The sequence below is a fragment of the Rutilus rutilus genome, assembly GCF_951802725.1.
Source record: "Rutilus rutilus genome assembly, chromosome: 16".
In the NCBI taxonomy this organism is placed as follows: domain Eukaryota; kingdom Metazoa; phylum Chordata; class Actinopteri; order Cypriniformes; family Leuciscidae; genus Rutilus; species Rutilus rutilus.
Window position 1 is genome coordinate 28565121 of NC_140224.1, and position 22841 is coordinate 28587961.

A 22841-nucleotide genomic window follows, 5' to 3' on the forward strand; every position below is an offset into this window, starting at 1 on the left:
GGGCATTAGTTGGAGGAATTTTCTTAGCACTGTGGATCAAGACATTGCCATATGTATTTTCATATTATACAGAGGAATATCACAGACAGGCTTGTGAAAAAAATGTTCTCATCAGAGCACATCACAAAAATGGCACAAACTTAACCCGTGATGCCAACAGGTTTCTTTTCCTGCTTATGTTAGTGCCTGCTATTCATATCAATGACCACTAGATGTCCTCGTTAGCAAATAAATCTAACTCTAAACAAACACTTCTGTCCACGACCATTCAATAATATTCGTCTGTGGAGTTACTACGTCGAATGCAAGTATCGTTTTGTTTAGTTTATCACTTTAAATCCATAATTATTACCATAATCCCGTTTTATAGTATAATAAAGAAGTAGTAGTAGGTCGAAGCTTTTGACTGGTATGTATCAGGAAAACTAAAAGGCAAATGAAAAATGTAACAACAAAAAAAAACTGTGGCATTATGTATTATTTATTATGTTACACTAAATATTATTTATAGGGATATAATTCAAACATATTTATAATAAAACACACACAAATATATATATGGCTATGGTTAAAATCACGCTTTTGGTTCTAAAGTTACTCTGAGACTCGCATTGAAAAACACGTGCAAGACTGTTACGCAACCTGCTGGAAAACATTACAGCCATGTGACCGTGTCCTGATTGGATACTGTGTCACCAATCAAAAGAGCATCCACCAATCAGCGAGTGGGTGGGCGTGGCCAAGTTCCAAAACACTTTCAGAGAGTACAAGATGTTACGCTGTCCCACTCTTGTCCCACTGCCTTGTTTATTACAAAGCATTTCCCTCACAGTGTTTCAGTAAGCTGGACACCCATAAGAGCAAACCAGATGGAGCACGTATTATATAGATGACGCGTTATCTTAAGATCTTAAGCCTACTGTTTTTCCAAAGCATTTACGATCTGAACCAAATATCCACTTTATAAATACTTCTATTTATTATTACTTAATTTATTATAAAACCGTCAAATACTTTTGTTGCTAGTATTTTTATTTATTTATTTTATTAGGCTAGTTTTACTATTATTTTAAACTAATAGTAAGTTATCGAATAGTGACTAGTATCTTTTTGGAATTAGTCTAGTATTTATTTATTTGCTACTGGTATCCCAATAGTGACAAGTAACATATCTGTAACTACTGTAACATTAAACATTTAAAATGTAACTTGAACAACTGGAATATACATTAATATGCATACATGTAAATGTAACAAAACAGATTCTTAGTACAGGTCCGCGCTATTCTATTCACCAATACAAATCACTGAATAAGATGTAAAGATGTCCACATATAATGAATTAATTGGTGTTCGAGACAGTTAATGAGACTGACCTAATGAAACCCGTCCAGCGTTTCTCCCACGTGACTGTGGCGAGCGAGGCGTTGCCAAGGGGAAGTGACGTCACAGCGCTACGTTCGTGTCCACCACAGGAGAGGTACGAGGCCTGTGACAGCTACTGCGACTGGGGTCCGTTGTTAAAATCCACCTCCATCTTCTTCATCCTTGGGGAAAATGGTGACCAAACCGACAGGAGCATAATCTACAGACTCTAAGCTTTCACCTGATCACAATATTGTGACATTTCGGGCTTTTATACATTAGAAAAGGAATGGTGAAAAGTGAACTCCGCCGGAAGAATCCGAATTCTCTTCAGGGATTCGGGGGGGTTGGGGTCGCATAGAGATATATAGGATCGTAGCAGGTAACGTTAAATAACGCGTGAAAATATTAACGTATCATCGAATTTAAGGGCTGACAGCATCTGGTTTAATAGAAATTAGCTGAAATACAGTCGAGTGACTCGTTCGGGAGAAACCAGTAAACAGCGATGGAGCTACGAGTTGGAAACAGATACAGACTGGGTAGAAAAATTGGAAGTGGATCATTTGGAGACATATATCTGGGTAAATATAGACTTCAACACCCGTATACTCTCTTGCCATTAAGCTGTCATTATATGACACGGCTAACATGCTGTATTGTTTTATATATCTGTCAACTGTAACTGTCAGTGGCGTTTTTCCAGAGATTTACTCGTTATAGTCTCCTTACGAGGTCCGTTTCTCAGTTCTTTGGGTATTTATATAAAATACCATGTTTTATAACAATGACAAGAACGTATATTAAGTGGTTTATTGAAGTTGCAGGGTAAATAATCTTAACGTCCCTTTTGGGGCAAGCTTATATAGTGGTTTAAACACTACAGGATGTCATACATGACCACAAAAAATATGTGCTTTTGACATTAGACTCGGATGTCAGTGACAACACAGTAGGCCTATTTGCTTTAAAGTGAGGTGTAATTTCATTGAACGTGAGCAGGAGTTTACAAACGGGTCCTCCCTTCTGTGCAACTTTGAGTGAATGTCACCTGTCCATACAGGTTTCACTGAAAGCTTGAACCACCCAAAATGCCATACCTGGCATATTGAATCAGCATTTGATGGACATCCAGCCAAGCCTAGATGTTGATTTGCGTCTGCAGTCTACTTAAAGTCGAGATCTTGCATTTAGAGCTCTGTGTTTGATTCATGCAGTCTCATTTTCCTGATCCATGGGGTCATGGTACATTTTTGCTAAAGCTCTTTTGATTAATAAAGCTGTCCTGGAGCAGCACAGTCAGGGACCTGAGAAACTCTTTATTTACATGCTAGATGGCCTTCATGGTTGAGAGCATCAGTATCACACCAGGATGTTGTTTATCATTTGAATATCTATGGTTGACATTTAGAGATTGCATTGATGGCAGTTACAGAGTCATTGTTATTGCACTACCGGTTTTGATCACCAAAGTAGGTCATTGTTTTAGCTTTTATACTCTTAACAAGCTGATAACATTTCATTAGTTCAAAATCTACCTTTACTACTATTAGTACTCTCATCCATTATGGTATTTAATTTAACTCAAGCCTGTGATTAAATGTACTTGTGTAGAGCCAGTAAGAGATGACGTTCATCTCTTATTCATGAGGCATTAAAGGAAGTTTTGCAGCTGTTGGCCTTAATTCGTATCGCTGTGGATTGAAACCTATCAACAGAATGTTTAACTTAATCAAAGCACCTATAGACGTCAGGCTCAAATGCAATCAGCTTGCTTTTATTTTGATAGAGAAGCAATGTTTGTGAGGGGACTTTGATCATCATGTAGTGTGGCGAGACCTTTATCCCAAAGCTTTCTGGCTGAGATGGGATTGTTTCAGTCTGTGTGTGAGAACAGGGCTTGGTGGGTGTGGTGAGACTTTAAACTCTCATCTGCTTGCTTCTGTTTCATAACTGCACCCACCCACTCTTTGGTATGTTAGCATAATGAAGTGTTTTTGAATAATACTTCAGAGTAAATATGTCGGAGGTGTTATTTTGTGGCAATGCTACTAGAAGATCTTGACTCTGCACATGACTCTCTGTGTGAAATGCATTCAAATTATCTGCCATGTCCTTGGCATTAGAGGCTCAGAAGATCAAACCCAACAAGATTGGACTAGTTACACCACTTACTGCTTTTACAAATCATCCGACAGTCAGACTCGGCATAAATGCAATACCTCTCCCTTTTCCTGGGATTCTGTTACATTTGCATCACTTGGCATCATTGGAGGCCTCAGGTGTGTGAATCACCCCGGACTGTCCAACTCATTTACAATTCTGGGTCCTTCCCATCAGCTTTTATGTAACCTCAGAGTTTTTGGTTCAGGCTTATGATGTGATGGATGTTTGGACCAAATGACACATCTTTAACTTCCCTTACATCTCATTTAGCTATCAGACTACAGTTTGCATTCACCTTATCAGCAGTTTGGCATCCTATTTCTTGAGTCAACTGTTGGATAGTGCGGGATTCCTTGCGTAACACTGCCGTGTTATTGGTTTTCTTTATCATGGCTGTAAAGCTGATCTGAAACCAGAGCAGAAGCCTGTTAATTACATTGTTCGTTGGCAAAGATAGATTTTTTTATTATTTTTTTTAATGTAAATTTAATCTAAATGTAATCATAGAGTACTGACTGTTTGTGCTCTTTGAATAAATGTCTAGTTTGCTGATTAATTTGTATGTAGATCTGACGTGCATTGCATGAGTTTCTTTGCTAACAGCTGAAGGGAAGATTATCATTTGTTTTTTTGTTTGTTTTTTAAATCTGTCAGGAACAAGCTGAACAAGTCCTTGAGTTTCTGTTTAGATGGCTATGCGTAGTAGGTTTTTTTTTTTTTTTTTTTGCCTTTTGAAAACAGATATTTTGCAGAATGTCCAGAGTGCTCTTTTACATGAGAAATGGGTCTGTTGAGCCCCGAAAATGAAATGGTGGTAATCAAATCTGTGTCAAAATTTTATCTGAATAAATCTGTGTAATTAATCTTTTAGAATGTAATTAAGTTTTCTTAACTCTTTCCCTGCCATTGATTGTATTTTCTGTCATTTATGAGACAATGGCCCCTTTCACACAGCAATCCCGGTAAATTACCATAAAATTGCTAGAACGACTTTACCGGTAAATTTAAAAAATGTGCTGTTCACACAAGCAACAGCGTTCTGGCTTTTTACCGGTAACAGGCCATTCACACATTAGTTCCAAAATCCCATTAAACAATATGATGTCATTAACAGGAAGTTTATGCCTTGTTACTGAAGAAGGCTTGTTATCTTATCTTATGCATGACAGTATCGCTAACTGTTCCTTTAAGTTGTTGACAAATCTCTTCATCCACCCGGACGAGGAGAAGCGCTTTAGTTTCGGTATCACTCCAATTTGAAGACAATTGTAAACTGTGCTGAGTAAACGCTTCATAATTTTATGAATGGCCCAAAGCCGTTGCCCTTTTAATGGCTTCTAATTGGCCCAAATGACTACTTGCATCAGCACGTTTTGAGCTCGTACGAGCGAAATACCGGTAATCTTCATTCCGCATTCACACGGTGAATATACTGGTAATTTACTGGTATTGTTACAACTTCCCTTACTGGTATATTGCCAGAACCAATATACCGTTATATTTGAAAAGGTCCTGTTCACACATGATCCGTTACCTGTAATTTACCAGTACAGACTGGATGTGTGAAAGAGGCTATTGCTTCCCCACCATTGATGGAATTTTGCAGCTTTTTTTTTCCTTCTAGATTTAGCTTTTTTTTTATGAAACTTGCCCACATTCAGTGTTAATAAAAAAAAAAAAAAAAAAAAAATCATGAAGCTAGAATAAAACGTTGTTTTTTTAAAAAGAATACATGTTTGGCTAACAAAGTACTGCACAATAAAACTTTATTGTTTAAAATAAACTAGGTCTTTGCGATATGGACAAAAAGTATCACAATTTTTTGATCAATGTTGTGATTTCAATTTTATTCATGATTTTGAGACATTTCCTTACACATTGATGAATGCATTTCAGTGTTTATGAATTAGAATTTGAAATGCATTTAAAAAATAGGGCTGCACGATTAATCACAATTTCCATGTAATCGCACTTCATCCGATTTGGCTTAACGCGCAAAGGCTGCGATTGTTTATGCGTAGCTTGTCATTGATGTATGGCTCTTAAACGCTGCTCCATCTGAAAGCACTGTGAGTTTGAGCACGATTAGAGCTTTATCAAAAAGCTATAACATGTCTCTAGAACAGACAAAACAACATGAATATGGGTAAACATCAAAACAACCCAGAATCAAAAGTCTCTCAAATAACTGAAACTAGAACAGTGACAGAAAGATTGTGCTTTCTTCCATCTTGTAAGCCCACTGTATTCTGATTGCGTACTAATGGTAAATGTCCACTAAGCGGCAGAACTTCACTCAACGACTACACTTTGGGGTGTGTCTCTAGAGCGGGTGTTTAATCTGTTTTTTCAGCACACGGGCAATATAATCAATTATCACACATACGCCCAATGCAAAGAGTGTCATTTTAATAAACATTTAAAAAGCCAGCCAATTCACAATGAAATGACACAATGACATGTCCAAACTACAATATTTAACATGCATAAAACAACTTTAATGTAAACAATATGATTTAAGCACTTAATCCAGCAGAAATGGGAGAACAATCAGCATATTTTTAACTCTTCTCATTTTGATTGGCTGCTGCCCGGCATTTTTCGCTTGATTTTTGCATAAAGTTGAGCATCTCTGAGCTTTTGTCTGCTCTCTACCGCTCACAACGCTTTCTCCATGCGAGTGTAAAGTTCAACTCCCATAAGAATACTCGCTCTGCTCCATGCCAATGGATGCTTGAGTGGACAAAACTGTGCCACTTATTCACACAAATACATGCAGAACAAGCATACTTTGTTTCAAAAGTCTTTCCTACAGGATTTTGTGAGAATATGGGGGGGTGGACCTTGGTCCCCCTGGGGGGTCTGGGGGCATGCACTCTTTTTCTAAAAGACATGAAAACTTATGTTCAGTAAGGACACATTAAATTGGTCAAACCTTTGAATGGTAGTGTATGCACAAAGTATAAAGTTCAATTACGATCTGCAGTCATTTCATTTTTGTTAGAGATTCAGACTGTGTTCTGACTCCATTCACTGTTTTAATGGCTCTGTTTCTCGATCTGCCCCAGGCACGGACATTTCAGTCGGAGAGGAAGTGGCCATCAAACTGGAATGTGTGAAGACAAAGCACCCTCAGCTCCACATCGAGAGCAAGATTTACAAGATGATGCAGGGTGGAGGTAATGAGAACAATGTTTTGTCTTGTTTATATGTAAATAAGGAGCTGAGGTGCTCAATAAATGAATGTAGTCAATGATAAAAAGCATGTGTTGGGTTTTTAGGCAGTGTATTTAGGTGTTTTGTGCGCTTTCTTTGCAGTTGGCATCCCTACCATAAAGTGGTGTGGTGCAGAGGGAGATTACAACGTGATGGTGATGGAGTTGCTTGGCCCCAGTCTGGAGGATCTCTTCAATTTCTGCTCCAGGAAGTTCAGCCTGAAGACTGTCCTGCTGTTGGCTGATCAGATGGTATGATACATAAATTTAAGCAATCAAGTAGTTGTTTCATTCTTCACTGATTTTCCTGCGGGAGACAGTCTTTAATGTAGGTGAAGTTGCTGAGAAATGTAATGGGCGTTTAGTCCAAAATTTTACTCTCTACTTGCTTCTAAGAATTGATGTGCCTTAGATCCACTCCTGATGGTTATTGAAACACTGAAATGCCTGACGACCATTTTTGCTACAGAAGTATTTAAATGTCGTTTTGTTGACCTTGCAGATCAGCCGCATTGAGTACATCCACTCCAAGAACTTCATTCATAGGGACGTGAAGCCTGATAATTTTCTGATGGGCTTGGGAAAGAAAGGAAACCTGGTCTACATCATTGACTTTGGTCTGGCCAAGAAATACCGTGACGCACGAACACACCAGCACATTCCCTATCGCGAGAACAAGAACCTGACGGGCACTGCACGATATGCATCCATCAACACACACCTTGGCATTGGTAAGAAAACACAATCTTGCCAATGAGCTTTTAAATCACTGTGAGTGCTTGTGTGTATATATGCCGTATGTGTGCGTGTTTGTGCATATATATTTATTAGGGCTGTCAACGTTAATGTTAACGCATACAATTAATTCAAAACCCTTAACACGTTAAAATATAATGCCAATAAGTTACTGAAGCATGTGAAATTGCGTCATTAACATCACGCCGTTATATGATCTTAGAAGTCATCAGATTATGACACTGAGCATCTACAATGGCGCAAGCAGCTGTAAGCCTACCTGGTAGGTGGAAATTTCTATTCCAACCTGCATCACTGGTTGCGATCAGATCATTTTAAGTTGCTAAACTCCTGGAAAGTTCTCAGTTCAATGATCCAGTAAGTGTATTCATTCAAACAATCAGTCCATAACAGCGCTAATGTAAGAGAGAATAGAGACTCGCGTTGACATTTAGCTTGTAAAAAATATTAATGAACGTAAGTGTAGTGCTTAATATGGTACAATGTAAATAAAATAAAAAAGAATTACTATTTGTATTCTTAAATTCATTAATACTTTAAAAAAAAATTGTTTTGAAAAATAAATATGACAGAAAATAGATTATTAATAATCTTTCATTGTGCAAAATTATCATAATATGAAAGGCTCCAGTACAGGGTGGCACACATCACTTATGCACTTCCTGGGTGCAGAATTATGTGCTTAAAGCAACATGACTCACAGAACGCAGCGCTCCGCATTCATAAGTTTAGAAGCAGCCATAAACTCCGGCCAGATAAAGTCTTTTTATGCAAATCTACAGAAGTTTGTCTACAGATCAGGTATAATAATGGGAATATTTGAACATTGAAGGGAAATGAGTATGCGCCGTATCGGATTTGGACCGGTCCTGTCTGATCGATAACCGATCCGGCAAAAATCGCAGTATCAAAGCCAATACGTATATGGAAAATAGGATTGGTGGGTGCATCCCTAGAATGTGCCCTATTTAAACTCAAGTTCACTTTATGGTTTCTGAAAGAAGTTTGTGTTAGTTCTTTTGTAAAGAGTAAACTCAAGTGTGAAAGAATTCCCATTTCATTTTCCAGGGTTTTAATTTTTATTTATAACAAAATCACCCCATTCATTCTAGAATGATTAATTCTTTCTAGTGTTGTCAAAGTACCGGTACTTCGGTACTAAGTCGGTACTGAAAATGTGACGATACCAGCATTTCTGTAGTACCGGGCATATTCGGTACCCACTAATAGGCAGCTGCTTTAAGTCGCTTCCGTGTTTTTATTTAAGCGCAGGGCTCCAGACTAACTTTTTTACTTGGAGCACTGTCTGTAGCCGATATATACCACAATATATGTAGTGTCTGTGTATATTAAACTGCAAAAAGACTATTTAAATATTAACCCTGCATGTTCTGCTTGTCTCTGTGTGAATTAAAGGTGAACTAAGTAACTTTTTTACCTTAACTGAACAGCTTCGGAGTCATTGGAATGGTTATAATACTTATTTCGGGTTGAATGGTGGTCGTTTCGCACCCCCCTGGTGGCCGTGAGCGGAAAATATGCACTTGCAACTTTGGGGCGGCGGGCCGCCGGCCGCCGTGTCAGGAAATATCGCGTGATATCAGGTCTCGCGATGTAAACAACTGCTTTACGGCCAAAATAAATCTGCTAAAATGCTGTCATTATTGCGCTCCCTCACGCTGTCCGAACCTGAATGAAGAAGACGTTTTAAAGAATGTCCCATCTGCTTTGATGTCGTTGATCTACTCGCCTCTGGTGTCTGAGAATCACCAACGAGTTTTTACAACAGTGTTGTCAAATATCTATTCCGAAGCTGTGGGGGGAGCTCTAGAGAGAAACCTGCGAGCAAAAAGCGAGAATACAGCGTAGAAATCCCGAAGCTACTGAGTGCTGCTTTAATGGCGCAGACGTGCGGTTTCATTTACCTCACACACACACACATACACACACACACTGAAGCATGAGTGACGCTCTCGCTGTTTTCAGTCTCTGCTGCCTCACGATATGATGACATGATTAAATTCATCTCCAGACCCACTCTGAGAGTCACTTCATGAGCATTTTACCGTTTAATTTGAGAAAAAACTATAGTCATATCATACACACACAGAAACTCAAAGGTCTTCACAGCAACCCGTCAAAATAAAAGTTTGGTTTAACTTGAAGAAATTGACAGAAATAATTATATTAGGCTACCGTACAGTAGATTTAGCTACGTCTCCATGGGATTTTTTTATAAGCAATATTTACGTTTAAACAGCATGTAGCCTTTAATGCTCATATGTATTATTTACTTATGATTACCGTCATAAATAAAGTAATTGAATCGAATTTATATTTTTTTCAAATAGTTAAATAAAATAGAAAAATAGTTCCAATAGATTTTGCGGTGGTACCGAAATTAGTTCCGAGAACCGTACAATTTTAATGGTATCGGTACCGACTACTGGAATTTTGGTATCGTGACATCCCTAATTCTTTCCAAATATAGCCATTCAAGTCATCTGGTGAACATTTCTGTATTTCTGTACATCGCAATATATATCACAGAAGAGGTAAATGTCGTAATGTAAAAAAAAAATTCCAGAATTGTGCAGCCCTAATATATGTGTGTGTGACTCAGATTTGTTGTGATAGACAGTGTTTCTCTGGCTGTGGTTACTGATCATTTGACATCTTTTCCAGAGTAATTTTTCCTTTCCATTGCTCTGTCGACTCCGTATGACATCACTATGTGCTCATGCTCAAGTGGATGCGTGTATATTTTTAGCATTTCCCTGAGGAGTTTTATTTGTGCACGTGTGTATGAATGTGAAATGAATGCTTCTTCATGAATGACTTCAGTAGTTGCTCCACGCAACCTATATTAAGCTATAATTCTGTGTGCACCTATCTCTATAGAGCAGTCTCGGCGGGATGACTTGGAGTCTCTTGGCTATGTGCTGATGTACTTCAACTTGGGCTCACTGCCTTGGCAGGGACTGAAAGCCGCCACCAAGAGACAGAAGTATGAGCGTATCAGCGAAAAGAAGATGTCCACCCCCATTGAAGTTCTTTGCAAGGGCTACCCATGTATGTTCAAAGCCTTGTGTAATTTCTAACATTTTCTGAATGTTAATCAGGTTTTGTATTTGACCTAAAACACTTGGATTGTAATATGGATGGTTTTCTGTCCCACAGCTGAATTTGCCACGTACCTCAACTTTTGCCGGTCACTGCGATTTGATGACAAGCCAGACTACTCATACTTGAGGCAGCTCTTCAGGAATCTGTTCCACAGACAGGGCTTTTCCTATGACTACGTGTTTGATTGGAACATGCTCAAATTTGTAAGTACATGTCTGGATGGTCTTCATTCTTTATAACTGTGGTCATTAAAACTTGCGTTGCTTGCTTATATTTTGTTGTTTTGTTTAGGTTCAGTAATTTCACTTTAATGGCAATGAAAAGGTTATTAGTCAGTTATTGAAATGCCTTATTTTCAAAAATGTCACTTTAGTCATTTCATTGGTATTTAAAGGTTTAGTTCTCCCAAAAATGACAATTATCCCATAGATTACTCAAAATAGCCATCCTAGGTAGGTGTATATGACTTTCCTCTTTCAGCCAAACACACACAAAAAAAAAAAAAAAAAAATCCTGCTTCTTCCAAACTTTATAATGGGACTGAATGGTGCCACAGATTTTAAAGCCCAAAACGGATCATCATAAAATTAATCCATATGGCTCCAGGGGGTAAATAAAGGCCTTCTGAATCGAAGCGATATGGTTTTGTAAGAAAAATATCCATATTAATAACTTTATAAACTTTAATCACTGGCTTTCAGGAACGGCTGCACGCAAGTCTAGTTAAGAGTAGAGTAGGTGAGAGTAGACGCCTCTTGCGGTTCAAACAAATAGGGCTGGGCAACAAACTCAAGCTCCTCCTCTCTTATATCATTTCTCTTTAAAAATTCTCGTTTTAGACTTCTAATTCGTGACCTGTGTTTTGCTCTATCCTCTGCGCTTCCGTGTTTGTCAATACCCTGAATCTGTATTTGATCTTTTAAGCATTTTACTATTCCTGCCATACTTGGTTTAAACATGGTTACAGTTAGTGATACTACATTAAATCCATGGGGAATGTTGCTGATCTGTGGACTTAAAGCTGCCTATAACTAGTTCATTCATGGCACAATGTTTCTCCTGGTTTCCACGTCAGTGATGTAATTACTTCTGTGGCGAATATATATATATATATATATATATATATATATATATATATATATATATATATATATATATATATATGTGGGGTGTAACGGTTCACAAAAATCACGGTTCAGTACGTTACACACACACACACACACACACACACACACACACACACACACACACACACACACACAAGTAAAGAGTTTACACACAGAGTAAAGCCAAACTCTGTTGGAATCAACTGTTTGAGTCATAATCTTGCATTTATAAAGTTTCATAATTTTGCATTTACCTTCTGTCAGGGTGCTAACCGTACAGCAGAGGAGGCAGAACGTGAGAGGAGAGAGCGGGACGAGCGGATGAGGCACAGCAGGAATCCTGCCGCTCGAGGGATCCCAGCAGCCTCAGGCAGACCCCGCCCCACACAGGATGGTGCTCCTCCCACCCCTCTCACCCCCACCTCTCACACAGGTAAACAGTCTGTCTCTTACCTCTGCTTCTTCCCAAGTGCTTGAAACACTGTTGTAGGCAGTCGTCTCTTGCTTCTCGTCACACAGCAAACACATCCTCACCGAGACCGGTCACTGGCATGGAGCGTGAACGGAAGGTCAGTATGCGGCTTCATCGTGGCGCCCCAGTGAACGTGTCGTCCTCAGACCTGACGGGGCGGCAAGACACTTCCCGCATGTCCACATCACAGGTATAAGGCAGACCCTGCTCATCCCAGCTTTCAGCAGAGCAGTCCAATCCGTAATAAACCTTTTTAAAAAAGCAGCAAGTCTTGTGGCTGTCTGTGTCTGAATGAGCTGCTTTGTTTGCGTACCGATTAAAGAGATTTAACGTTTTGGCAGAAGCAACAGTTCAGTACCTGTGGCCTTTGAACGGTTACATTAGGAAGTCTTATTTCTGCACGTACAAATCGTTCACAGAAATAAATACCTGATAAAATATTAGTATTTCTTTATTGCTCGCAGTAAATGACCTTTTGATTCTCACAATCTCTATTAGCCTTTTGATGACGTTAAGCTTAAAATTGAATCTGATTGTTAGGTAGTTGAAAAGCCTTTTCTAGGAAGCTGTTGACCTAGCATTTGTATTTCTTGGAAAAGTAATTTCAGCAGCATATATTCTTTCAATATGACAGACAGTAGGCAGGGTATGATTATGGGTTGGTATGAGTAGCATGTCAGTGGACAAAGGATTGTGTTGTGGGGGTGGAAGGCTGTAATGTTCTCTCTCTTCACCCCAGAATAGCATTCCCTTCGATCACCACGGCAAGTAGTTGCTCGTCACGTCCTTGTGTGAAGGCAGGTGCACCAGGTGAGTTCGATTAGCTTGAGTAAGCTGCACATTGCTTTTTGTTTTTTCTTCTTGTGCAAACTGTCATACACTCTTAAAAATAAAGGTTCCAAAAAAGGGTTAAGGCGAGACACTACAGGTGAATAGGGTAACATTTTTAACTAGCAGATATCACCATGAAACTTTCCCAGTTGATTACCTACATTACGATGAGAAAAAAATGTCTTACAAGTTTTCTGTAATTTAATGTTTAAATATGCAAATCAGGCAATATCTAATCAAATATGCACTAATTTGCTAATCAGTAATCAGATATCTGAGTATTGGATAAAGCCAGGTTAAAAAAAATTTCATTGTGTTCACATATTAGATGGGAAAAAAATTACAGAGGGATTTATGGATATCTACTTTTGTTATCCTGTAAATCAGAATATACTGTCAATAGCCTTAAAAAAATGATTTTCACCATGTTTTTTTGAATATAATGTTATATAAATCAGGCTAGGAATAATATATTTACAAATCACTCTGTAAATGTCTTCATAATATAATTAGGTACAAGTCTGGAAAGTTTAGTGTATATAGGTGCTACTGAAGTGGAGATTTCGGACTTGGAGTATGAGAGAAAAGTCATTTTGAGAAAACGGGCTTTAAAGATTATTCATCAGCCAATGAGATTGCGCATTCAGCCCTTTTACTTTCACGATTGGTTGCTGATAAAAAGGAAATGACCATATTTGGATCCGACAGGATTGTACAGGAGAGAGAGCTTCCTAATGCTGGGTACACACCAAAAGATTTTTTACATCTTATAAGATTTTCAAAATGTGATAGACCACAAACATGAGGACAAAAAATCCTAGATTTAAGCATTTTGCTCCTATAGTGTGTGGTGTGCCATGATGTGACAAAGACAGCACACCACACACAAACAGATTTTCAACCAGATTCTCGACTGTGAACACAGGAAATCTCGCAAAACCTCGCGAGACTTCAGAATAAGCATGTCGGATGATATGCATGAAGAAATTATGATGATAGTGTTTGGAATGATTTTCACAGAAAATTCACAGAAAAAAACAAAACAAAAAAAACATTGTACCCACCATTATATATAACCTTTTATACAGAAATATATTCATTCTTTATTGTATTTATTGTCTCTTTAGAAAAAGTTAGCCTATTTAATCCCTCACTGAACCCTTATAACACTCAGCTTCCTGCATGTGTGCGTGTGCGTGTGTGTGTGTGAGAATGACCGTCTTCCATCATCTCACTTTCTGATTGGATATTGTTTCGTTTCACGTGATAATCTCCAGAACGTGCGCGCGTTTGTCCTCGGGGTTCCCCCCACACATCAGGATTTCTGATCGTAAATATTAAACATGTTGAATATTTACGATTCGCGATCGGGGCGGCTCCGACGTTCTTCCGAGCAGGTTCGGACACTCTTAACACACCTCACACCAAGGGAAAATCTGATAAGATAATCTGTTGAACCATCAAGATAATCGGGACATAGCTAGCATTGTCGGAAGGGGGGAAATCGGCCCAAAATCAGCCCGATTATCTTTTGGTGTGTACCCAGCATTACTGTGCATGTGATGACACGCTGAGAGATGGCGGAGCAGCATGTTGATTTAGAACGCAAACTTTTGTTGAATTTTTGAGAAATCTACAGACGCAAACAGACAAAGTGTAATAAAATAAAGACCTAAATGTGTATTTCAGACTTTTTTTCAACACATGTCTGAAAGAAGACATGTTATTGAAGACAAATATCCCAAAATCTCAATTTACCAGTAAAAAACCCCGATGTTTTTGCCTGCCGTGTCTCGCCTTAAGCAGTGATGCCATAGAGGAACCATTTTGGGTTAATGGATTAATGTTTTTTCCTAAAAATGTACATTTAAACATTCCTCCCCATTTATCAATCTATTATAATGTGAAAAACGTATAAACATTCAGTCTCTTAAAAATACTTTTTTTTTTTTTTTTAAAGGCAATTGTCACTTATTGTGTGTCCCTTTATCTTGTTGCTGTGTACAGATTGTCTCCATGTCCCAGAAGCCTCCACTTTGCAATATGGAGCACGATGGGCAACCTAACTACACATGCCTGATTGACAGCTCTTCACCATCAGCTAATAGATAGGGCCGTCAGTCTCCTCCTTCTATTGACCAAACCAAAATGGTGTAGAAACCAACCTGACCTCTTTTCTAACAGGCTCTCTCTCTTTTTCTTTTTTTCTCATGTTCTCATATTTTCTCTCCCACACTCTTTAAATGTTCTTATGGACATGAGAGCTATGGCCTGTTGTGAGAAACACCAGTAGGTTGACCAATCAGAGACTGGATCAGCCAACCCACACCATTGTCATCTTATGCGACCTTCCTTCACAGTTACACTCTTATACATTCAGTGCTGCACAACTTCCTTTGGTTGAGGCTCCTCTCGTTTGAGGCTAATGTATCATCTATGTGGTTTAAATGGGTCTTGTTTATTTGTATACTGGGTTTTCTTTTGTATTTTAACCTGGGCAACAGACGAGTCCGCCTGGTGGCGTTATGGGTTTACTTAACTTTTTTTATTTACTCAGTGTATTTATTTTTTAATATACATTTTAATAACCCTCTGGTGAGGTTCCTTTCCCTTGCTGAAGCTGGTGGTGTTGAGTGGATGGACCACAAAGGGGCCAAAATCTCAGCATCAGCTCATAGCTAACTGACTCCACAGCGTGGTTTTCAGTCGTACACGTCCTCACAGAGGGACCCTCTGAACTTCGCCTGTTTGTACAATACTGCTTCCCCCATTATTGTGTGTCTTCTGTTTCTAAGCTGTGAAATAACTGTAAAATATGTGTAAATGTTTCCATGCAACTCTTGAGAGAGACTATGAAATGACCACAGATGGGTTGAGTCTGAAAGTTATCACCAGTTATTTTTATCCACTCTTTCATAAAGCCACAACAATGAAGTGCCAGACTTTGGGGGTTTCGTGCATTCTGAACATGAACTTTGACTCTTGAGGATGTTGTTTTGCCTGATGAATGGAGATCATGCTTAGACCTGCAACATGTGTCTCTTGAAAAGGACTGTTAATATGATGTGAAGGTAATGGATGCAAGTTGTGTTCTGATGGCTCGGATGGTATTTTGGAAGTGGTAAATCATATCGATTGTTTTTACAAAGGTTGAAAGAATGAAAACAAATCAAGGTCTTGCTCTGATGCTCTGATTTCCCCTTACACAAAATATTCCAGCACTGATGTGGCTTTTCTAACGCACCTTGGAAGCTGGTTTGGTCATCTCGTTCCCTTGTCATCAATAACAAGGACATTGGCAACTTCCTGGGTAAAATTTTTCATCTGATTCTCCCCCAGCCCCCAGTTTGAAGCCCATGGCTGCTTTGGGCTCCACATACTTGTGGACGTCATGCCAATTTGTCAGTCCTTTAAGAATTTGTATTACCACTGTATTTGTGTATTTTAAACAATGTAAATAAATTACTTGTATTTGCTTGTCGTTGCTTTTTTAAAAAATGCATAATCTATAATTTACATCTAATGGGTCGGGATTTTTTTGTTTTTATTTCATATATGGAGCTTACAACGCATACTTTTACTATGCATATCTCCATTTGCATATGATTATTCATCCACGTGATACCATGTTTAACGGTACATGGTTTATTACATGTTTAAGACATTAGGAAAATATGAAATACGGATGTGCCGTCACATTACATTGATAAAAATAAATTCGTAGCCTATCCTTGCCTTGTTTTTGGATAAATCAAATAATGTAAAATGCATTTCAGAGAAAGTTTTTCTCAATCTTTTCCACTGGCCAAATGGTATTATTAAATGATTTATATTTTGAATGGAAACATAGGCCTTGTGGTGCATTATTTAAATATAAAATAATAGCAGAGTCTATACCACAACTGTAACTGTAATGGCACTGAGAAACGATATTGCTGGAATGTGGAATCACGGTTAGACGATTTATTTTCCAGCTGATGAACGATAAAAACAAAAACATTGACAATCAGAATCCATTCTGCTTTAAAGAGCTCGAGCATAACGCGGCAGACAACAAAACTGCTAAAGAAATTAAAACTAATTCCATTAAATGCTCTCATGATGGGAACTCCTAAAAGGTCATATTAAATTCCTTACACAACCATTTGAGGTTATACATTGATCATTTTTTTCTAAGTGTAGGCTACAACTTGTTTATTATCGACTTACTTTAGCCAAACATCTTTTTTCACTTGAATGTTAAAGCAAGGTGAGATCTAAATTCTACAGTAGGGTAGATTAGAAGCAGGATTGATCACTGCTAGTTTATGCCTCACCATATGTTTCAGATGAGCCGCTGCTTAAGGTGTTAAAAGCCCAGTGCATTTGCAGATGGACAGCTGGACTGAACTGAAAATACAGCACAAACCTTATGCTAATTGCCCGTTCGCAAAGACACGCCCCCTTTAGTTACTGTTGCTATGTCCGACAAGCCACGCCGTGTTCTCACCATAGACAGTATATAAACGCACGCAGTGAAAAATACATCGCGGAGGCGGAGCAGACAACGCGCTGACAGACAGGACAGACCAGGTTACTTTTGATATGAAACAAAGTCTCACCTTTCGAATTTGGTGATTTTTTTAAGAAATTTAAACAGAAAATACCGTTTTGTGGCTCTTTAATGTGTCTGACAGATCGCTGTAGAGCCTCAGTTAAAGCTGCTCGTGAACCGATAATCTCTTAATAAACATGAATGAACATAAGAGGGAATGTTGTTTTAACCGCGGAAAGACGTCAGTACACACCGTTTTTCAACACCTCCAATGTTAATCTACCTTAACTCTCCTGACTGCTTTGTCGGACAACAATGGCGGATTATGATTGGTCAGATCGCCTGTCAATCAAACTCCCTGCGAAGGGTCAATAGGATCTGGACTATGTGCGACTGTCTTGTCATGTAAGCAGTGTGGTCATTTAGAATTCACAGCCTTAGCTAGTAAGAGTTATATTTATGAGAGGTATCAATTTCAAACAATTCAATTAGAAATGTAACAATTTTTTTTTATTTCCAGAGAATTGTTAGTCCTAATATTGGAATGAAGTTTAAAAAGGATGGTATCCTGTATCGTTTTATTGTTCTTTTAAAAGCGCTACAAACACACATGACTTTAACACCATAAAAATGAGTCAAGATGCAGTGGAGAGGAAAGGATGTATTTATTTCTATAGTGATTCACAAATTCTGTACTGCTACAAGACTTAAGGCACAACCAAAAATAGCTCAAGTGTCTTTGAACATAGAAGAGGGTCCCTACTCACAAACTGCTGGTAAAGGTAAAACGAGGTAAAGGTTAGAAGGGCTTTAACCATGTCACCATTTTCATAAATCATGTGTTACTATTTGTTTGTTTTTTTAAATGCCCACTGAAAATCAATGCATGAGTGAATGTGAATGAACTAAAAACAAATGTTACATAACCAACATATCAAGTACAAACTGTGGTCCTCTCCTGATTGATGCAGTTGGTCTAAAAACACAGACATTTCGATGAATAAAATACAAAATAAATATAAAGTGCAGCTGCCAACTGACATCAACACTTTAATATAAATACTGTAATCTTTACAAGAAAGTTAAAATTAACCAAAAATAAAACCTTTAAAAATGTAACAGCTTTGTCCTACAACAGTTAAATACTTTGAAAATGTTCCACAAAAATAAGCATATCTGAATTCTGTACATTCCTCAAGAACATGCCCAATTTAAAGAGACTAAACAAGATCCTCATTTGCATGTTATGCCTATGGGTTCGTCTGGTTGGATTTGTCTTAAATTCAGGACTTTAATACAACCTTTAAAAATCCAGTGCGCTCTCAGGACCAGGTTAAAATGTAACAGTAGATGATAAAAGATACTGCAAACCAACTATCCACATTAGCAAACACTGAATGCCACAAAGAAGCAAGCTGGTAATCTTCAGTATATGCTGGTGCCTTGCTCTGATGTGGCGTGTAGGCTATACTGACCAAAAATTTGGTGCAACATTACAAATAATTTAATCGGTTTTCGGAAGAACCTTTTGAGAACATATCCTGGTATCTGTTAGCATGCAAGGCAGTGTTTGGCCAAAAATCCAGATACAAGTGCTATATCTGAACTGCAGAGCAAGGTCTTAAAGCGGTCCTCACAACCACACTCGAAGCGCATACACCACAACATCAAACATACGTCCATGAGTCCTACTGGGGAATCTCTGTCATATTATTTATTGTTCTAATATCTTCACAGAGAGGATTCAGGTTCTACTGCCACACCGTTTGGTTCAGTCACTTCTTTGGAAGCGTTCTCCAACTCTATCGAGTCCAACTCGACAACCTTTTCATCATCAGATTTTGTTGTTGCTCCCGGTTCGCCGGCTTTCTTCCCATTCTCACTAGCACCACCTCCATTGTCTTGGTCGTCCTTTGGTGATTTGTTGAGCTCTTCCATCTCTGTCTCGGTAATGGCCATCTCCATCTTGGCTGGAGGGTCAGGCTCTTGGGGCTTCATTTTGATGAAGAGCAAGTTACAGATGAGGAGCACAAGGGCAGAGAGGACCACTTCACACCCAGCCAGCAGGAAGACATACATGTAGTTCTTTGTGGCGTCCAGAAGGCGACCTGTAAAATGAAACGAGAACAATGATATGTACTTTCCATATGGCGGCCATGACAGGCCATCGGGGCAAACGTGCTCATGAACAGCAGCTGTCATTGTTGGGACACCTATAACAATCCATTTGCTCTTTGTTCGTCTAAATCCTAATAAGGAGGAACCATATGGTATTGTAATAATAGGTCTTTGCAACACTAAACAAAAGGTTACCATTGGCATAGAGAATCTGTAGAGCTCTTTGCTAGGTAATCTGCAAACCGATATATCAATTATCAAAAGTACATAAAAGTTTAGTTTTAACGGTTCTTTTAGTTCTTTCAAATTTGGAATTAAACAGAAATATTATCTTCTATATATGCATCTTAAATGTAACCAATTATCAAAAAAAAAAAAGGTTCCATCCATAGATTGTGGATTGGATGGAGGCAGTTCCAAATGCAAACTTGCAGTTGATTGTAAGAAAGGGGCAAAGGTTTCAAAGGTGCACGTTTCATCTTTTTAACCATTCACATTTAGTGCAATAACATGCATTTAGAAAATATTTAAGAGTTAAATATTAGCAGTAGGGCTGCACAATATATCAAAATATCGCAAATGTATATATCGCGATATGCATATCGCAACAGCTTGCAATAACTGGGGTCATGAAACAAAAGAGAAAAATCACTCACTGCTCTCGGCTGAATAACTTGTGTAGTAAGAATCAATATGTATTTAATTCATACAGTGATAACTAAGCATTGTTTATTTTTACATTTGATTATTCAGTTTCTGTCGTTAAATAAACCTAATGTAGGATAACCTGAAACCCTAAACCCCGTGGTTTAAACTGATGTTCACTTTCAGAAGTTGTAGGGATGTTTTCTTGTCACAAAAAGAATGTGAAACACGTACAGTATGTAGGTTATATAATTTTAAAGATATTTTAAAGATAATTTAAGTTTACTTTACACACTTTTTAAGCATTATCGTATCGCATATCGCATTATTTAATGAGTTATCGCATTTCTTCAATATCGTGCAGCCCTAATTAGCAGTTAAATATTAGCAGTTCTAAATATTAAGTTCTTAGCAAGTGATTAAAGAAAGCATGAGATTTAACAGATAGTAATTCAAACAGTTCTGAACAAGACTAGCGGTAAAATGTACTCCTGTAAATGCATATTTTAGTTGATTAAAATGCTTATGCTATGACTTGTACCTCCATCTTGTATAACAGCACAGAAACTACAGAAGACAGAAAATGAACTGCAGAACTGACCTGCTCCAGGTGGTCCCACCAACACCGCAATGGCTTCGACCAACAGCACCAAGCCGATGGCACTGGAGAACTTCTCTGTTCCCACAATGGTCATCAACACTTCAAACTGTAAGGCTCCAACCATGCCATAAGAGATACCGAAGAAGATGCAGAACACCACGAGAGATGAATAGTCTTTGGCCATGGACCCGACAAGATCAGTGACTCCATTGAAGATCATAGCGAAACTGAAGAGGTAAACGCATCGTGGCCTCACCCACTTGAGCCCAGCGATGATGCCGCACGTGGGCCTGGCGAAGATGTCAATGAACCCCAGTATGGTGAGCAACAAGGCAGACTTGGTGTCCTCATTTCCCAGTTCCTTGGCATAGCTTACCACAAACACAGGAGGCACAAAAAGACCAAGCACCATAATGGCCGCGGCCACCGTGTAAATCACAAAGCCGCAATCTTTAAAGACGGTGAAGTCAAGAAGCTTGGCCTTTGGTTTGGGTTTCGTTTCCTTTTCGTCCACCTCGCTTGTTTTTTTTGGTGCTTTCAAGGGCCTCATGAGGGCTCCACATGCACAGCAGTTCAGTAGAATTCCTCCAAGTATGAGGAAGCCTCCACGCCAACCATAATTGTACTGAAGAATCTGACCAAGAGGAGATAAACAGCACAGAGCCACGGGACTTCCAGCTGCAGCCAGGCCGTTGGCCAAGGGCCTTTTCTCACTGAAATATCGGTTCAGCATGATGAGGGATGGCTGAAAGTTCAGAGAAAGACCCAAACCTGGAGGACAGCAAATTTGAGAGTGTTAATGTGTCAAATTTGAGAGTGTTAATATGTTGAAATTAAGTAAGTCATTTCACAAAACAGTGCTCACCTGTTATGACTCCTACGCAGAGATAGATGTGAATGATGCTGGTTGCAAAGGATGCCAGGATCATACCCAGCGAGGCAAAAAGGCCCCCGACCATCATCACAGGGCGACATCCAAAACGGTTCACTAGGATGCTGCATAGAGGCCCTGCAACAAGCAAACCACTGTTAGCATCCAGGATATATAAAAATAAAAAATTAAGAGAGACCAGGAACACTTAACATGCTGACATCGCACATAACTCTTCTAGATGTACATGCTGATTTTGCAACTCTTTACTAAAAGTGAAGGGTTTTCATACTTTTTGATACCAATGACCCTCAAATATGAGGATCCCCTGTGAAGTACCCTCTTCTTAAAATATAAAAGGCACCCATGAATGTTATGTATAAAATCCCTACCTGAGCCATAAAGCATTGCAAGAAGAATGGAGGAGATCCAAGCGCAGTCACTGTAGCCCACGCCAAACTCCCGGATAAGCTCTTTGAAGAAGACGCTGACCGCTTTGGGAAATGCGTAGGAGAAACCAGTAATGACGAAGCAGCCGAAGAGGACAGCCCAACCCCATCCTCCATCAGGTGCCTTGACCCCGCTGTTACCAGTGTCAACAACGGCTCCACCCATGATGCTTAATACACCTCAGGTCTCAGCTGCAACAAAAAGTGCATGGATGTTGCTTAATTCTACAGTAAAATATTTCATCTGATTGGTCACAACATGATTTTAAACATAAATTGACTATGCTTGTGGATCATTAATGCTCAACTGCCAAAATCATGCCTCGTTCACTGAATATTCCTGTACAGCAAGATCTGTTCAGTTGGTCTGGCACACTGGATTCACACCCTTCCTCATTCATGTTCTTGCCAAGAGCAGCTTTCGTAATTCTGGGTACGTTTTAAATGTAATGCTCACCAGTATCACAACAAATTACATCTTTAAAAAAATAATAAAAAAAACAGCATCACAAGGATTTTCATTTTATTTCAGATCAGAGAGTAAAATATGTTGCTTATAACAGAGTTTATCAATCCTGATCCCTGG

The 22841-nt window shown here is 38.8% G+C and overlaps 2 protein-coding genes across 3 annotated transcripts in view; one reads left to right on the forward strand and one right to left on the reverse strand.

Annotated features, from left to right (window-relative positions):
- Positions 1-1406: 1406 nt before the first annotated feature.
- csnk1db (casein kinase 1, delta b) lies at positions 1407-16513 on the forward strand. The gene is made up of 10 exons (XM_084434038.1): positions 1407-1949; positions 6600-6710; positions 6850-6998; positions 7249-7477; positions 10404-10574; positions 10683-10831; positions 11999-12167; positions 12254-12396; positions 12946-13016; positions 15045-16513. The coding sequence occupies exons 1-9, from the start codon at positions 1874-1876 to the stop codon at positions 12976-12978; spliced, it is 1230 nt and encodes a 409-aa protein (XP_084290164.1). The 5' UTR covers positions 1407-1873; the 3' UTR covers positions 12979-13016; positions 15045-16513.
- A 1706-nt stretch (positions 16514-18219) lies between these two features.
- The window catches only part of slc16a3b (solute carrier family 16 member 3b), a 10684-nt gene continuing 6062 nt past the window's right edge, over positions 18220-22841 (reverse strand). For both annotated transcript variants that reach the window (XM_084434225.1, XM_084434226.1), the window contains exons 2-5: positions 22199-22447; positions 21801-21944; positions 20936-21706; positions 18220-19679 (exon numbers count right to left, since the gene is read on the reverse strand). In XM_084434225.1, coding sequence (XP_084290351.1) covers positions 19303-19679; positions 20936-21706; positions 21801-21944; positions 22199-22421 — 1515 coding nt within the window. In that variant the 5' untranslated portion in view covers positions 22422-22447 and the 3' untranslated portion in view covers positions 18220-19302. The remainder of the gene's footprint in view (positions 19680-20935; positions 21707-21800; positions 21945-22198; positions 22448-22841) is intronic.

Bases quoted from the DNA above. Each gene is read 5' to 3' on its own strand.
- csnk1db (XM_084434038.1), top strand. From the start codon at position 1,874: ATGGAGCTACGAGTTGGAAACAGATACAGACTGGGTAGAAAAATTGGA. The intron at 7,478-10,403 runs GTAAGAAAACAC...CTATCTCTATAG, and splicing joins CAACACACACCTTGGCATTG to AGCAGTCTCGGCGGGATGAC. The intron at 12,168-12,253 runs GTAAACAGTCTG...CTCGTCACACAG, and splicing joins CACCCCCACCTCTCACACAG to CAAACACATCCTCACCGAGA.